Below are 18,612 nucleotides of genomic sequence, written 5' to 3' on the forward strand. Positions count from 1 at the left end.
AAAATACGTGTGAAACTTAAGCTTTTCAGGGCCAAAACCACAAGGTCCTAATTAGTTTTATCTAAATTAATGAGGTTTTTCTGTACTAATTTCTAACAGTGTAATACTAAATTCTAGGAAAAGCTATTGCAATTAAAATGGAGAAAGGCAATCAAATATTTGGCAAACAGCTAAATTAAAGGTCTAATTCCATCCTAAGCCCCAATTAAAATATTTTTATACCCATAATATCTTCTATATAAAGATATTCCAATTATGAACATAACAAAACTTATTATCAGCTTTTGTTTTCTGCACAAAATTGGAACCAGAACCACTGGTTCTGAAGTTCATGTCCACAAAATTCATCTACAAGATGAGCTTTAGTCTAGGATGATCCCAAATTTATGTAAAAAACTAACCCAGGACTGGAGTCAACTCTTGGCTCTTCCTTCTAATTAGGTATTTCCTTAAATGTTACTCTTAAAAATATCTTCCAAAGAACAAAGAATATTCTGGAATGGCAACCAGGGTACATAATGACAGGTTTGAAATCAAGCAAATCCCATGTAGCAACGCATCTTATTTCACAAACCTCCTAATGCTTCCAAATGGCCCTACCTTGGTCCAATATGCTTGTTTAGATAAAGGAATGAAAATATTTTTATTTAGACAATAATTGTTATATAAGGTTATAGACATGAAAGTATTGATAATTACTGGTAATTATGAAGGGGTTGAAAATGTGTGTTAATACTTCAGTAATTCCATTTTCAGATTACATCAGTACCTTCTTATAGTAGCCCCTAAGCCAACCTACTGAAAACTTAGTATGAACTTGAGAATGTTTTTAAGTGTAAGCTGCACATTTCCTAAACAAAAACTCTTCAAGTTCATTTTGAATGACCAACCTGGGTGCCTAAGTGGAACTTAAGTAATCTCACCAGGGCATTCCAAGAGAAATATTTCTCCAAATCTCTTTGTGAACGACACCTTTGCTCAAGTGTACAAGACTACGTCTTAGATTCATTTTCAACAAATACAGTTTACTTGAAAATGTTCAAAATAAGATGGTTTAGATTTTTCTTCTCGTAGCAATTTGCTTTAACTCATTTTATTGTTTTTTATCCTAACCTTGGGTTTTTGCTCAGTTCTGTTTTGGGGACAATATGTCATCAGCTGGCGCCTGTTCAGAAGGACCACCCAAAGTCCTTACGTTCAGCAATGTGTCCCATAAAATTACTCCAAAAGCCGAATCTTGGCAAACAATAAGAAAGCTTCTTGAAGATCAACATGAATTCGGCAATTACTGAGATCTTCACTTTCACTCCAGTGCAGTCTAAGGTTTCTCTAGGACAAAGAGAAGATAGCCTGTTTGGGGAATGCTAAGAAATAGTAAGTCATGAAGTATTAAACTGTCACCATGCCCATCTGACTAAAAAATAATAACAAATGAGAGCAATTAGGATAATCTGCAGCATCCAACAGTCTCGTTAAATTTTGCTTCAAGAGTCAAAACATGTCATCTCAGAGTCAGAGCATAGATGCTCTTCCCCGCTGCAATGGGAGAAAGTCAGCAATGATGTCACGTACATAATTAAATCATTAAGGTAGGAAAGGAGGGAGTAAAGGAAAACAGTGGGGGAGTGTGGTTAAGCAGAAGAGAAAACAAAAGAAATGTTTTCTAAAGTATAAATTTTGGGGAAAAGCCAGTTAAACTCATATGCTTCATACAGTGAGAAAATAAAAATGTCCTCCCCCATCACTCTCCCGTCTTCTCTTCGGTGACAGAAATAAACAGAAACAAATGTATGACAAGGATTCCGTAATCTACTACATGCAGGTGTCTTAAAGTACATTATCTGCCTGCCGCCGTGGAATAACATTTGTTCTGTTTCCATCATGTAGCCAGCATTGCACATTATTCTTCTTCCCACAAGCAGCCACTGACTCTTTCTGCAATTCAGTAAGGGATGATGTTTTTCTCCAGTAAAAGGCCGTTTGCTCACCTTTCAAGGAAGTGAACAGGAAAGTCTTCACCATGCCTTCCTGGGTTCCAGGATTGCTAGAACTTGCAAATCAAAGGCTCACATAGTGATTTTCATGCATCCTGCTAACAGAAATGTATAGAGTTTTCCCTACATGACTGGTCCTGCCTGAGACAATGGGGATAAAATGTGAACAAAAGGGACCAAGTCCCCATCTTCAAGATACACCCCAGGGGCTTCAACAAGTATTTACAGAACTATATAAAAATACATAACTGAAAACTGCAATGAATGACACGAAGGGAAATTATAGGATGCTATAGAATCCTGTAATGAAAGGACTTGACTCAGAGTTTTCACCTGTCCCGAGGGGGAAAAAAAAACGGACCCTGGTTTTTTAGGGGTGGCGAGAGTATTTTGTCTGTTAACCACAGCCAATAAAATACTTAGGCAAAAACTCATATGATGTTATCTGTGCTGAAACAAAACTCCTTGGGCCATTGTTTGCTTTTAAAACTCTTTCCATGGGGATCAAAAAGATTTCAGCAATGAAGAAGAAAAAACAAAGTTTATTTATAGTGGTTTAGTATGTTAATTTAACATAAGCTAGAGGGTTTTAGGAGGAATGGAAATCGAAAAATTCAGAAGTGGTGGATCTTGCCTCACCAGAGCAGCAGCCTGGATCAGAAAGAATTTGGAGGGTCCCAGTTGCCCCAACACATCCCAGCTGTGCCGTCTTGGCCAAGTAGGTAACTTCTCTGTACTCAGTCTCCTCATCTCTACAGTGACTGCTGTACCCACCTACAGGATCCAGCCGAGGGGCAAATGAGTTACTGCACATGACAGCACTTGGTGACGGCCAGTATGGAAAGTGCAGCACAGAGACAGAGCATATGACACATTAAAGGTATTAGCACCAGCGCGAACCACCCCTGCTGGGGGAATTAGCAGTGAATCCCCCAAAACATTCTACTAGGTATTTGAAAGAGGTCATTGTGTCAGAGCCCTAAATTGCTTATCAATCATCTCAAGCAAAAGCTCCTGCCAATATTATCAGAGCTAATTACTTAGCATGTCACCCTTATTACTCTGGAAAAAAACCCCAGAAAATGCTTTCTGCAATAAGTAATTATATGTGTACTCGGGACTCAACTTGTACTGAGAGAGGAGAAGAAAATGGCATTGTTTTGAAATACATACTGACTGGCTTTTTATTTTTTCCCTCCCCCTCTTAGGTGCATATTCAAGGACGATAGAGTAAACCCAATAGTGAAATAAGTTCAACTTGAGAAAAAAATGTCATTTATCCAGGGGAATTAGGCAGTGATACTTACTCAAGTTCATCTTCTCGGCGGACACCATGTTTTCACGGCAGAGGTGGCCTTACATTTGTTGCTGATTCCAGAAGGGCGTTGCTCAAGAAACACGGGGCCCATGGCCACCCACCTTGCTAGGAAAATGGGCCATTCTGAGAAAGCATGGCCCAGTGGAGACATTTTTAACCAGTGCTGTCAGAAGGAATCACTCCGTGTTCACCTCCCTGGGCTTCACTGCAGGCACTCCAAAGATGTCAGGGAGATTTTCATAAATTCTAATCATTTGCAAAATGTTCTGGATGGCTCTCTTCTGAAATCAGTTCAACACACTAATAACTGTGTCCATTGTTGACATCTTACCATCTCAGTTAAGGGGCAGTAATTCAAATTAAATCAAGCATTAGAAAACAAAATGCACTTTTTTAAACACCATCAAGAAATGGGTTATTTATGACCAAGATTGAAAATGTGCTTAGATTGAATTTCCTCTTTAGTCAGTGTGCTCTATTTTTGCATAAAATGGAAACCCATAAAATAGGAAATGCCTCAGCTTTATTAATGCAAACATATTTTTATTAAAGAATGAATGCATTTATGCTAAAGAATAGTTTACATGTGTTGGAAAGCAGCAAGCATATCTCCAAGAGGCGGGCTCTCCTCAATAGGACTCCATGCTAATTCTACATGCCTTAAACCCAGGTCCACACACGGAGCACACAGACACAACACAGACATATGTAGGGACACACACATACCTAGACCAAAACACCAACTCCATTGCTCCCGGATGTGATGAGCTCGCATTTAAGGCTTTTGTAAGGTGCCCCAGTGCCCCTAACAATACCAGGACTGAAAACACTTTCATAAACGAGCAGCATTGCCTGGGAAACCAGCCTTTTGCTCTGGGCCTTAAATGTATATATTTTAACAAATACGTACAATTTCATTCAATGTTGACCCTTGGCATTTACGGCATTGAAAGATCCATGAAACTGAGCATCCTCGGGCTTAGTGAGAACTTCTCATCAGACACAGTGAACACACTGGCAAACGTGACCCGGAGATGTTACCAATTTGGAGACAGCAGAGTCAGATTTCCCTTTCGATCAAGATGGACATAGGTTCTCTAGAGAAGTCAAGTTTATAGAACTCACTGGAGTGCAAGGTTGAATGAGAGCGGCAGGCTTCCTTGGTGATATCAAATCAGATTGGCAGCGCGCCGTCTGATTGGGTGCATCAGACAGGACCGTCAACTAGGTAAGTTACCGGACATCGTGGCTGGACAAAGGACAGCCTCCAAGGAGTTTGTTCACTTTTTGACAACTCATTCCCTTTCTCCAAGGTCTCTGTGGTGGTGGTGGTGGTGGTGGTTTTAAACTCCCAGCTGGTTTGATGGTTGATTCCATCTGCTCAGTTGTCTTCTTCCCTTTTGGTGTCCTGCAGTGTTATGAGCGTCACCCCTGTGGGGACGTCGGCATGGGTTGGAAGGGGAAAGGCGGTGGGTGGGGCAGGAGGAGGGAAGGGTTATTAGTTGTTGCAAGGATTCTAAGAAAATAGATGAAGTGAATACAATAAGAGGGTACTACTTGATATATTTATGTAAATAAAAGCATTGTCTTTAACTGTGAAGTAACTGCCAACTATCAGGCTGTTAGCTGTAAAGCTCAATGAAGGCTGTGCTGATTGGCTTACTGAGGAGAGACTCGGAAACATGCCATGGGGGAGGAGTCTCAGGATTGAATCCACCTGACCCTTCCTTTAGCCCTGTGACTTCCATACCAGCATCAACACTCACCCCTCCACCCCACTCCCACCCAGGACTAGGGATCGGATAAGTGCATTCTTGTTGGGTTTCATAAGGCAGACTGGAATGGTCTGTCAAATAACAGCCTCAGTGTATTTGCCTGAGAATGGTGAAAATCAGCATGGAGCTTTTCTACTGGGAGGCACTGGGGAATGAGAAAAAAAAAGAGAGAGAGGGGGAGAGAGAAAGAGTGTAGGGCTCCCCCCCCATCCACACTTCCACCCTCCTCATAGTCACAGCAGTAGCAGGTTTCAATGTAACATAATTACTTTAATAATACATTTCTTTAGATTTAGAGTTGCTCTTCTGAATTTAAAAAGCTTGGTCAGCCAATAGTTTGGCAGTCTCTCATCTGAAATGCGAATCGTTGGTTTTTCATCTATGGTCTGGAACTCCTGGACCAAGGCTGCCTTTGCTGAAGCGCCCTAAGTTCCTTCAGCCATCGTCAGATTCCAATTCCTGGGAAACTTCCTCAGACGAGCTGCTCCTGTGGATCCGGCCGTCACTCTTCATACTGTGGAAAGTCTTCCTAAAAGCCTCCATCATGGCATGGGCCAGCTTCTTGGCCTCCAGCTTGCTCTCACACTCGACAGCGTGGCAGTCCATCTGGTAGGTCAGGTCGTCGTTGATCTCCCTGTAGACCCAGGCGAAGATGTTGGGGCTCACGTTGTGGTCAGCGGTGCAGTAGGCGATGCGGGCCACCTGGAAGGTATCCATGTGGACCGTGGCCTCCCCTTTGTGGTCGAGGTGATGGAGACACACTTGGAATGGTCGGATTTCCAGAAGGGCGTTGGCTGGAAAGATGTCTTCTCGGGCTAGTGTGTGCTTCTTCCAAAGCTCGATGACTGGCTTTTCTGTGCAGCCTGGAAAAAACTGCATGCCTGTGGTGGGGACTTTACCAAGATAGGTAACCTGCAGAGGAGAGAGGAAGAAAACAGGAGAGGTCAACAGTCAACTCTCCATTCTCGGTGTTCATTTCCAAGTTCCAGTCACAGTGTCACAGTGGGAAGGTGGAGATGCATCTCTCTTGCTCCCTCAATGAATAACTGTCATCAGAATTTTTGCCTTTTCTCCCTAACAAGTGAACCACTTGACAAAGATACTGAAATTATTTAAATGGAGTTGGATTTAAACAACCTAATTTCTAGAGAATTACTCTCCCTACCTTTCCTTTAAGCTCATATTAAATTGAGTGATTAATATATTTTACATAATTTGGCATTTCTTTAAAGTCGTACAGCCACTTAGAGTTTATTTTCAACCAAAAACAAGCAGGAGTCAAAAGGATGAAGCATGTGAAAAACAAAGTCTTTATTAAACATCTCCTAGTTCGGTTCTTTCTAAGTCTGTCAATGTTCATGTCCACTTAAGTGACTAGCTTTTAGAAAATGCCAAGGACACACACACACACACATGTTCTGTTTAAATTATGGTCCCAAACATCAAAATAATTTTTGAAAATATAGAAATACAGTTGTGTTTCAACCTAAACAGTTTGGAACTGATGGGCACCATCTGGTTTTAGTGATAATAAATGAAAGACCTACAGATGGTTGGAGACTTAGATGCATACTTATCAAATAGCTAGCTGGGCAGCACAAAAACAAAGAAAAATACTTCCAAGTGACTCAAACAGTGTGTTCTTAAAAGCCGATTTCTGAATACCAGCAAGGGACTTTCATGTTTTATTCATCAAAAGAGATAGAATTGCTACCAGTTTGAAAATGCGTAATACTGAAGAAATGACTTCAGAATTAACACAAAATTGTACATAATTTTGTACAAATTAATAGCACAGGTATAAATGCTACAGAATTGAGGAGAAAAAGACCAGATAAAAGGTCCATGGAAATGATGTGAACTGAGAAAGAACATTTGACCCCAGTGATTCCAAAGCAATGTTGACATTTACTGGGGCTATAAATAAAGGCCACATACAATAATCTCAGAACACAGAAGTACTGTCACAACGTCTCGCACTTTATCTCTTAAACTAGAGGTAACTGGACACTCCATGCAAGAACATAGCTCCTTAATAAAGAGGCATAAACACTGCACATTCTAGAAATATTTATTCAGAATCTACTATACAGATTGGCAATATGCCAGGTGGGCATGGAGGACAGGAGGGCAAAGATGGAGTGGCCCAAAAACGTAATGGGAAACAATTGGATACTTGGTCAGAGGCAGGCAGAGTGAAGATTTAAATCCTATGTCCACCCTACACCAGGTGGACGGCTCTGGGCACACTGCTAAGCCTCTTTCTGCACACGCATAGACATAACCATGATAAGGAAGACCTTGAGAAGGGCAGCAAGGGGGACTGCAAATACCCTGAACATTCAGTGGAAGGAACTGTGGTGCCCCGCTGGCAGAAGGCCTCAGAGAGAAGAGTCATGGGATTTTGGGGTACCGGGACCTCAAAAGCCAGATAGGAGCCCAGCAGGTCAAGGTGGTGCAAGAAGGAGGGAGCAGAAAGACAAGGGCTGTAGGGAAAGCCCCCACGTGGACACATAGGCCATGCTGAACTGACCACATACTAGGCTGCAGCATACGACAGCCTTGGAGAAGAGACAGAAGGTCTAGGACTGGCGGGTAAAAGCGGGCTAAACCTTGGAGGATGACCCCGCATGAAATCTGGGGAGTAGGGACTTCTCTGCTCTTGATGGAATGCCACTAAAGATCTACAGCAAGGAGCACCTGGATTTGATCAAGGCTGTAAACTTGAAAGACCTGCTGATGCCAGGAGGCAAGAAGGATGGGGAGGGCTCACCAACAGCAAAATGCTCAGGCAAGACGTTGTTGCAACAGCACAGCCGGGAGGGTCAGTAGTGAGGAAGGGCAGAGAAGGCGCACGGGAACGATATTACAGAGATAAAACTGGCCATACACTGGAAGGGGAAAATATCTCAGACGCTGCGAGTGTCCGTACTCTTTGTCACTCGGGACTGGAGTCACATGGTAGACGGCGCTGTGAGCCAACGCACACAATACAGGGTTCTTGAATACCATTTACGGAAAAGGTACTTTCTGTATATGCTATTTCGTGATATCCTTTTTAACAGCTTTATTTTTATTGAAGTGAAATTCACACCACATAAAAGTTACCATTTTAAAGCATAGCATTCAGTGGCATTTAGTAGTCAAAATGTTACACAACTATCCATTCTACCTAGCTTCAAGATATTTTCATCACCCCCAAAGGTGACATAACACCCATTAGGCAGTCATTCTCCATTGCCTTCCTCTCCAAGGCTCCACCAGTCTGCATTCTTCCTCCGTGGATTTACTCTTCTTCATATTTCATTTATGTGGGATCACATAATACGTTACCTTTCCTGTCTGGGTCTTTCATTCAGCATAATGTCTTCAAGGTTTGTCTAAGCTGTGCCATGCATCAGTACCTCTCTCCTTTCCCTGACATCTTTACTTTTGGAAGTTTAAAAGCACATGGGGAAAACAAGTTTTAGTTCTTGAAGTGAAAACATATTCTCTTTTAGTATCCACTGAAACTAGAAATAACTTTATATTTGATACAACTGTCCTTCATCGGGATGAAATCTCCTTTGATTTCCTCCAAGCTTGTACATACCTTCCCCCCACCATAAAATTTTTTCAAAAATTACATACTGACTTCTATTTTCATACAACTAAAAGATGACTTTAAAAACTTTCTTAGAAGTTGTAAGTGACTCACTCCAATGGAAAGCAATTTCATAGTAGTAAAATTTTGACAATGAAGACAAAATGTATTCATCTCTTATTAATACCACTTAAAAGCTAAAGATTTTAAGGGACATAAAATTTTGTTTCGGAAGTGTGCTTAAGGAGAGAATGGAACAGAGATCAGTAGCTCAAAAGGTTTGATAGGACAACAGTGAAAGCTACGAATGATATGTAGACATTTATAAAAAGCAATTTTAAAACACTGAGGCACGACATAGATGCAATCTCTTGAAATTAAACTTATTATGGAAGTTTTTACTTAGTGCTGCCACTTCACCATGGTCACCTGCCTAGCACACTACACATCAACCATAAGGTCCCCATTTGCAAAACTCCTCAGTCAAGTCGAGCCGCACAGACACTGAACAGTAGTGATGAATGTCTGCATCACACTCCAGGTAAAAAGCACTTAGTATCTCTAGATCCACTGACGACACTGTGGTCCAGGATGGAATGCTATCATCACCAACCCTCTTTGGAAGGCGAGAATCTTAGATCAGGGGGTAGCACTGGGAGACATCATTTATCCTACCATGTGTTGGGATCGCAGGAATATTTTGATTATTCGTGAAGAAAATTGCATGAAAAAGACAGCCTAAAAAGACATGTGTTGAATTCCTGGGCATTTTACTAGCAGATGAGAGCCATTTGCCACTGATCTCACTTCGAGACATTCATTCATTATTCCCGTCTTTGGAGTGTCAGAGAAATTACGTTATTATATGAGCATCCAAATGCTGTGGGTCCTTCCATAGAATGAACAACATTCTTCTGCCTGGTGCATTAGCTAGTGACACTCTTCTCCGTGACAATATAGGCCTGGGCATTTCTCTAAAAATGTGCTCTGATTGGTAACTGCAGAAAGGAAGATTCAGAAACCTTCTGAAGTTGCCAGGTAAAAAGTGGCACAAATAATTCAAATAATACCCACATATAGTATTACTTATCATATAACATCATAAATAGTCTGGTTATAATATATAAAGCCTGCTATCTAAAACTCAAAAAATGTATAAGATATTTAAAATAAAACCAAAGAAAATAAAACTTCATCGCAAGAACTCCAGACTTCTGGCATTTCTCCAAAAGTGAAAAGAGAAGCATGAATAGGTCCTGTGGCCCTACCCCTGAATATTGCATCAGCTTCACCTTGCAGAGCATCGGCAACTGTGCAGACGGAGGTCGGCTCCGAGTGGACCGTGTGATGACTGCTCTCCACTGTGAGACTGGCAGGGGCCAATCATCCCACCACATGTTCACCGGGGACCCGCAGGTGAAGTGCGTCTCAACTGGAATCGGCAATGGAGGCCACAGAGGCCGTAGTGGACAGACGAGCCCTGCCTCCCAGCACAGGATTGGCACAAACGCTCTTGCAGCTCCAGAAGATGCCAACCCTCCAGTGACGGCAGCACCTGCTTCTTCAAAGTACGGGGCTCTCCTCACCTCAGGCCTTGACAAGGCTGCGGGCTGAGTCTTCCCACCCAGTGCCTCCGACTGGCCAAAGGAGCTAACCCTGCCCAAACCAGTGATGAACTGGTTCCTGCAGGACCTGGTCAACCAAAGCAGGAGTCTGAGGGTCTAACTCAGGCCGAGGCCAACCTGGGGAAGTCAATGAAACTCCTGTTTTGTTGCCTTTGTGGAGGTGATAACATCGTCTGAAATCCCATGAGGTTACATAAATACAAAGACATAAGGCCAGCAAGTTGGCGCTTCTTAAAGAAATGCAGGGAAAGAAAGATCTGAATACAGTTTCCCTAGAAATGGAATAAAAAGAATTCTCGAACAGAGTTTCCATAAAACTGCAATGCGAAGTGACAAAATGGTGTGCCAACAAAGCCTCCCCTCGGAGTAACCCCTTTAAATCAGCCCTGTTCTCAGCACAATGGCCCGTGCTCTGGAATCCTGACTCTGCCTGTGAGCTTCCCCCTCATTAGCCAATTGTTTACTACCAGCCTGTGTATTTCCTAAATCTCCCATTATATTCTCCAGAGTCTGGCATTAGCCCATCGAGCTGACAATAAGTCACTGAAGAAAACGGTGAATATATACATATTCACTAAACTATATAGTTTAGGAGAAATGTAGCTTATGACTCTGCTTTTCAAGGGAAATAGAGCAAAAGCTGTTCAATTAATTGTCTCGAAATAACAACAACTTGCTCATGCTGTGCACGCAGCCATGCCCTCTGTGGATAAGGGCCCACAGTGTGCATGCGTCTCAATAAACAGGATCCCTGAAATGCCAGTGTTATCCCTGCACCCTCCTTTGCCAACACCGTTGCAGGGATTTTGTCTATATGTCTATAGAGAGACCTCTTCTTGCTGCCGTATTCCTCCTACGGAGACTTCCTTGCACACCCTCCTGTGGGCACTTCCTCCTTGTGGGTAGGAACACAGGACTTAATGTGCAAGGCTGTGCACACACCGATGTCAGCTCTGGTTAATGAGGATCTTGTTCTCCTGCCCACCTATGAAAGAGGGGAGTGTCTTCTACATGAATGGGTCCCTTCTGAGCCTTGTCCTTAAGAACTGCCATCATCAGCCAGAGCCACCAAGTAGACAAGAAACACCGAGTCAAGAAACTGGTCACTGAATGTCCACAAGGGTAAACAGGTTTGTTTTCTTAGCTGTCACCTCCCGGGGAGCTGGAACAGAGGCACTTGGAACAGGACAAGAAGATTCTTCAGGGGTAAAAATCCGTTGGAAATATGCAGTAAATACTGGCATCTTTTCTTTGGTTGCAAAAACAGGCACCAGGCAAGAAACATATTACGAATGAATCACTCTGAGAGAAACAAACAGAGCAAAAATGAAAAATTTTCCTCATGTTGTCATTCAACAGCATAAACTGATGCCCCAGATACAGATGTGTGCAGTATGTGTGAATGGGCCTGGCCCAACCCCACTGGAAAAAAAAGTTTGAGCACATTCACAGCATGTGAAAACGCTTGGGGGCCCTGGAACCAGCGGGCCCGCCAGAGTGTCTCAGCATCAGCTCAGGAGAGACAGGAGTCCTCGGAACCTCTCCTTCTCACCCACGACTTTTCCAACACCCTGGCCAACTCTCCATTCATGAGTCACCCCTCCCTGCTCCTGTGTGGCAAAACAAACCCTGGTGGCCCGACATATGCCCTTCTGGCCGAGCAGACACCATTCTGTTCCTTCCTCTTGGTGGCAGTCCATATTTTATTCTACCCTGAAAAACCCTTGTGTAGGACCCTGACTCACCTCCCCGTGAAAAGGACGGTCAGAGGCACTGGGTAATGAGAAAGGTCCCTAAACAACAATGTGGCATGGGATGGGTGGCACAGAAGACCCCAAGCACTTGGTTTCCTGGGCATCTTCCACCTTCCAGGATGGATAAACCCAGCTCTGTGACCTCCTAGCCTGGCTTTGGCTCGGTTCACTGTGGGGTTTCTCTGGGGTGACATGTCAAGAACAAGGACTGTCCAGAGGAATTCTGGGACATGAAAGGTCTCCGTGTTCTTTCTGTCTGTAGGAGACTTCCTTTCCCCAATGGACACAGAATCGCATGATATGAGCACAGAATGAAGATAACTTACCTGGGAATCCTAATAACCTTTGGGTTACAAGGCAAGAGATGAGAAAAAGAGGAGCCTCTCTCAACCTGGGGCCAAATACAAGAGTCAAGCTCTTTGTTCCCACATTATTCCCACCTGCACACTTCGGAGAGCAGAGAAAGGACAAAACCCTGAGATTTATGATCATAGCTTGAATCAGCTCCTTCCTTGCTGACCACGGAAGACCACAGATTCACTAGGCACTTTGAAGAGCGAAGAGGGATCCATATGCCAGTTACATAACAATCCACAATGCAAACACAAACACAGTGCTAACCATGACCTTGAACCTGTATTACACGCTTTAAGCCATGAAGAAAGTATTAAAGGATAAATGCTGTTTACAGGGAAATCAATGAAGTTATTGGGAGAAATATAAAAGTGATAAGCTTCGGCTTGGCGATTAAATTTTTTAGCTGTACATTGATTTCGTAAGTCTGTGTTGAGCACCTACTAGGAACCAGGTAAATCAGTGAACAAAATGTGGATAAAACTCTCTTCTGTCTTGGGACTTACATTCTAAGCACACCGACGATACTTAGCACTAGGTTTACAGAACTGAACACTACACAGGCAAGGCTAGCCCGCAGAGAAAGCGCACACGTGTGCCTCCAGGACTACTTTCAATGAGCCAGAAATCTTTTCTTGGTTCAGAAAGGCCTTTCCTCTCATACGGCGCAACGAGGACAAAACCAATCCCCATTTGGAGTTCATCTGTTGGATCGAGCTGTGCCCCATGCAGGTTGATCAGTCCTGGCATTGACTGTGGTTTGGCTACCTGAGCTGCTGCTGAAGTAGAAAGCCAGGCAGGTGAGGCCTTGGGAAGAATGCCAGGGGAAGGGGAAGGCGTGCGGGAGCAAGGAAGACAGGGAAGCGGGAGACGAAAGTAGACTTTGGCAGTCAAACAAACAAACAAACAAACAAAACGGACTGGCCGCTACAATGCCATTGGTGACTTTACACTTGCCCTGGTGACTGGACAGATGGGGTACCTGGCCACACCTGATACCTGCGTTTCCACTCTTAGGGTATTCCAGTCAAACCAACCTGTCTTCATTACCATCTTGTAGCAACATTGTAAGTTGTTTCAGGCTGCCTACTACCTATTCTATTTTCCTGTGGACTTTTCCTTCTTAACTTAGGAAACCTGACCAGCAAATTTCTCCAGACTTTTAACTCAAAGTACTGATAATTACATTGCAATTAACTGTTGATGATTCTGATACCCAGGGAGATAAGGACACTTGCCCCAAATCACCCTGCTCAAAGAGCAGGATACAGAACACAGGTCCTCTAGTCCAAGGCCAAGGCCCTTCCCACTCCTCCAATCTCTTTTACTGAAAGGTGCCCAGACTCCTTATTTTTAATTTTTATACACAGTGGATTTTTATATCTACTTCTCTCTGGCCATTTCTTCAAATGTCCGCCTGAGACTGAGTCCTGATCAGGGACACGAAACAGTGACAGACACTCTAGCGGGTCTTGTAAAACACTCTGAAAAGGGTCTGGAGTCGAGAGTTAAAGAGTCCTTAACCTGAGATGTGTGTGCTTTGCCCAGAGATTTAAGTTATGATGCTAGCACCAGTAATAGAAAGGAGATAAGGGTGCATACTTAATATTCACATATCACATTCCTAAAGAACTCTGAAACGGTGCTTTGCAAAGCAAACAATCCCCACTTCAAAAAATAATTCCAAAGAGCAAATATCAAACATGTGCTAAGTTGGCCCCAACCCTGCTCTTGTGTGCCGTGTACCAACAGGCCAGACATGTGATGCAGAGTTGCTCTGGGCGCCAAACACCATGCTGGGCAGGGCTTTGCACATTCCTCACAGCAGCTGAGAGGCCAGAGGGCCAGCAGAGAGGCCTGAGCTCGGCTCAGAAAAGACTTGGGCACCCTCCATGGTTGCTACAGCTTTGGGTCCCACTCAGCTTCTCAGGCTTCTCTGGGTCACACACAAGAAGCCCAGATGATTCTGAAACAAAACAAGGTATTTTTTTTCTCCAGAGTGGGTTATGGGTGCCATTCTGAGGCCTATTTTTTGGTGGCTTTACCTAATCCTCACCAGTGTAAGACTAGACTCAGCTGTCCTGTGGCTGGACTGGGATGAAGACCAATTGTTACAATTCCCCATAAGGCTTCCCTTCAAAGTCTTCTGCCTCGTATTTGCTTGGCCTGGCTTGGTTGGCTGACCGAGAGGCAGCAAGTGACCCTGTCTGCCTGGGGTAAGCCTACCTTGAACTTGAACAGCATACTTTTGTTAACCCCAAAGTTAACAAAGGTGCCGACCCAGAAAGGCTTACAGTCTTATTCTTAATATTTTTTAATAGTAGCAACAATGTTGGCAGTAGAATGCAGATTTTCTAAAGTACATATTTTCTGCAGCACATTTACACATATGCCTTTGTTTAGTGATTTTTTTTCCTTAAATTCCAGTAACTTTCCTATGGTCACAGATATTGAGAATATTTTTATTGTTTAGTAGTTCTTTCCAAGTATTTACATGGGTTATATTGTTTGCATCTATGAAAACATTAATAGAACTATACTGGAAAATGTATTTTCTTTTTATTATGTAAATGTATACCATGGTGTAGGGGGCAACAAGTTTACTAAGACCCAATATCAGGGAATAATTAAGTTCTATTTTTGCACTCTAGCAGAGACAGGCATTGCTTCAGCTGTTAAATACAGCATGTGTCTCACAACTAGGCGTTGAAGTGGCGGATTTATTTCTGTTATTCATATTAGGACTCAGTTCCAGTGACACAGAGTGATTTAAAATGTTGCGCCCCACCTTGTGCTCATCAGAGCAGTCTCAACATGTAATCTGTCCTGTCAATTGACTCTTAGATATGTGAAGAAAGAAGTGATTTATCTGAAAGGCACCCACATATGCCCCTGAAGACAAAGTCACTCCATAAAAATGACACCGCAATGAAACGTACATCCCCCCGTCTGGCCACTTCTCATGAGCCAACCCGAGGACAGTCAGACCTGGCGCCCTTCCGCTCAGTGGCACGAGAACAATCTATGTCACGACAAGTCTGATATTCCCCTTCTGCCTTCTAGTCAGCAGCGGACACTGGAAAGGGACAGAAATTCAGCAGAGCTCTCTCTAGGCCCTAAAACATTCCCAGTGAGTCTTCTCTAAATGGTGAATCGATATCTAGGACACTGTGTGACACTTATCCCAACAAATGGATTGAAGGGGCAAACAATGTGGCAGGTGAGAAACGTTACCGATTTTTGCCTTTGTAGGACTTTGTCATTTTCCTTAGTGTCCAGCTCATTGGGAGTGGGCCAGTGAAGGACCTGAATTTTTAGAGAGAATCATGTTGAGACAGCATTTGGTTAGAGGCAATAAAATAAACACACCAATCTATTGGCTACTAGTCCATTGCTCTTAATAGAAGGCCAACAGAGGTCTGAAGTCAGAACAGGAACATGGGGGCTAACTAAACATGGAATTACCACGTATGCCAAAGACATTAAGACTTGTATTCAAATAAAAACCTTTACATGAATGTTCACAGTGGCTTTATGTGTTAGAGGCAAAACCTGGAATCAGCTCAGATGCCTTCCAACAGGTGGACGGTTAAGAAACTGTGATACATCCATTCCATGGATTATTATTCAGCAATTAAAAGGAATGAACTCTGGACACAAGGAATGACTTGGATGAATCTCCAGGGACTTCTGCCGAGTAAAAAATAAACAAGCAAACAACAGGAACAAAGACAATCCTAAAGTGTTCATACTGGTTGGTTCAATTCATACATCATTTTTGAAATGACAACACTGTGGACATGGAGAACACAGCAGTGGTTGCTAGGGGTTGGGGATGGGAGAGGTGGGTATGGTTATGGAAGGACAATGGGGAGGGTCATTGTGGTGAGGGGCATTTGTGGCATCTTAGTGTCGCTGGAAGGGGTGAAAATGTGAGTTCACACATGTGCAAACATCGTATAGAACTAAGTGCACACACGAACAAATGAGTTTGAGTAAAACAGGATAATTTTACTCGGATGGTGGGTTGTATTAATGTGATATTACATTACAGTTCTGCAGGGTGCTTTCATTGGAGAAAACTGGTTCAAGTGTACATGGTATCTTTTTGCATTATTTTTTAGCCGCTGCACGTGAATCTATTATCTCAATAAAAATTTCAACTAAAAATATCTCATTCATCCCAGAGTTATTTCCTAACAAAACTACCTTTATTTATAATTATTTATCACATTTTAAATATCTTTATGTTATTCTGATCAATGGGCATGCAAACTAATTATAGAGATTACTTGAACATTTAAACTTTAAAGACCTCTGGTCACAGGAAAACATTTTTGAAAATTTCAATTATTTACCTTGTTTTCTTGCACAGGAAATATGAGAAGGTAGGAAAGATACAATTAAACAACAATTTTGAAATCTGTGATTGTGCAAAGGGGAAGTGACTCAGAAAAGAATGAAATGACCTGATCTAATCTCCTTGTCTACTTGTTGATGGCAGACTGTCTGCTGTTTGCTGGCAAGCAAGCCCTTACTCACAGCATGGCTTTTGCAGGATGTACCTGCTTGCCTAGAATTGCTGATGGTCAAAAAACCTGAACTCTGCAGAACATGGCTTTCAAGAAAATATGTTATAGGCTATATAACTAAGTCTAAAGACATTAATGATTGAAAGGGCTCTCCCCCGCATAACTAATTTAAGTATGTACAGTATTAGGTACCTTCTGTGTTAATTTGGGCCAGACCATTTGTGAAGCTGCAAGAAAGAACTGAAAGATGGCACCGATCTCCCATGCTTTGCTTGTGCCTGCTGATGATTTGTTTTCCTGAAATTATTAGTAAAGTTTGGTACTGGTTGAGATTTCTGGTCTGAATATCTAATTCTTTGTGTAATACCATAGGGTAGTCAACAGACTTTCCAGCATACACCTGTGTTATATCAGGATGACATTGCAGGAGAGGAATCAGAAGGGCTATTAGAGACCAGGGAGGAGCAAAAACTTAGGAAATCCATGATTGTTAAAGAAGAGCTAGTTCATACTTTTCAAAGAGATGCAGTATGGAATTCAGATTATATGCACTATAATAAAAAGGGCCATGTAAAAATTTTATTTAAAATTACAGTATTTAAAGTAGATTATATTCTTTGCAACTATTTAAATGTTAGACAGAAATACCTGCTGTACAGTTAACTACATGTTGTCAACTAGAATATTGATATATTTTATAGAAAACTAAATGAAACCCCCCAGACTACGTCTTACCTTACTGATTCTTATTTAAAAAGTCTACTTATAATTAGAGAAATGCAAACTAAACTACGCTGAGATACCATCAGATTGGTGAAAATTAAAAAACATGGCATATGTTATGTTGCCAACACTATGGAGAAATACATACTCTCATATATTGCTGGCTGGATTGCAAATTGATACAAATTTTTTGCAAAGGACTCGGCAATATATAACAAAACTAGGCATACCTTTTGACCTGGCAATGCCCTGTCTATGAATTTACCCTGAAACTACCCTCTATTACCATGAAAATATATAATCACAAGTTTATCCACTTCAGTATCATTTATTATTATAAAATATACAAAATCTAAATGCTCTTACAAAAGTGAGCAGTTGAATAAATTCTAGTACATCCATCTAATGTATTATTACAAATGTGTAAAAAAGAATGATAATGAGCTTATGTACTTACATGGAGTGAATTACAGAGTATGAGCCCTGTCCAGAAAACATCCAGCCATTGTTAATATAACAAGAATGGTTCACACGACATCAATGTCACCTGACAGTCAATGCAAGTGGACTGGAATGTGCATGTAGGAATAATGCTGACTTCCCTGCACTAGTCAGTTCGGGAGGTAGACGCTGTTGAGTGAGCATGTGTACTGTGTGGCCATCACATTCAAAATAATTGAGCAAGTAGAGCAACGAATCTGCATTAAGTTTTGTATTAAATTTGACTATTCCCCCACAGAAAACTATCCGGATGACACAGAAGGCTTTCAGGGATGATGGAATGGGTGCAGCACAGGCACTTCAAAGATGGTCAAGAGTCTCTGTTGAAAGTGATCCACGTTCTGGAAGGCCTGCAACGAGCCGAACATCTGAAAATGTTGAATGTGTACAGGCTGCAGTCAACAAAGATTGGTGACTGATAGTGTGAGAAGTACAAGCGGATCTGGGGATTCC

At 42.3% G+C, this 18,612-nt stretch overlaps 1 protein-coding gene across 2 annotated transcripts in view; it reads right to left on the bottom strand.

The window, feature by feature from the left end:
* Window positions 1-3,834: 3,834 nt before the first annotated feature.
* The window catches only part of PID1 (phosphotyrosine interaction domain containing 1), a 202,807-nt gene continuing 188,029 nt past the window's right edge, over window positions 3,835-18,612 (bottom strand). For both annotated transcript variants that reach the window (XM_037029295.1, XM_037029296.1), the window contains exon 3: window positions 3,835-5,999. In XM_037029295.1, the coding sequence (XP_036885190.1) occupies window positions 5,523-5,999 (477 nt within the window). In that variant the 3' untranslated portion in view covers window positions 3,835-5,522. The remainder of the gene's footprint in view (window positions 6,000-18,612) is intronic.

Source organism: Sturnira hondurensis, unplaced genomic scaffold, assembly GCF_014824575.4.
Source record: "Sturnira hondurensis isolate 20B ecotype Veracruz unplaced genomic scaffold, ASM1482457v3 Scaffold0020237, whole genome shotgun sequence".
Classification (NCBI taxonomy): Eukaryota; Metazoa; Chordata; class Mammalia; order Chiroptera; family Phyllostomidae; genus Sturnira; species Sturnira hondurensis.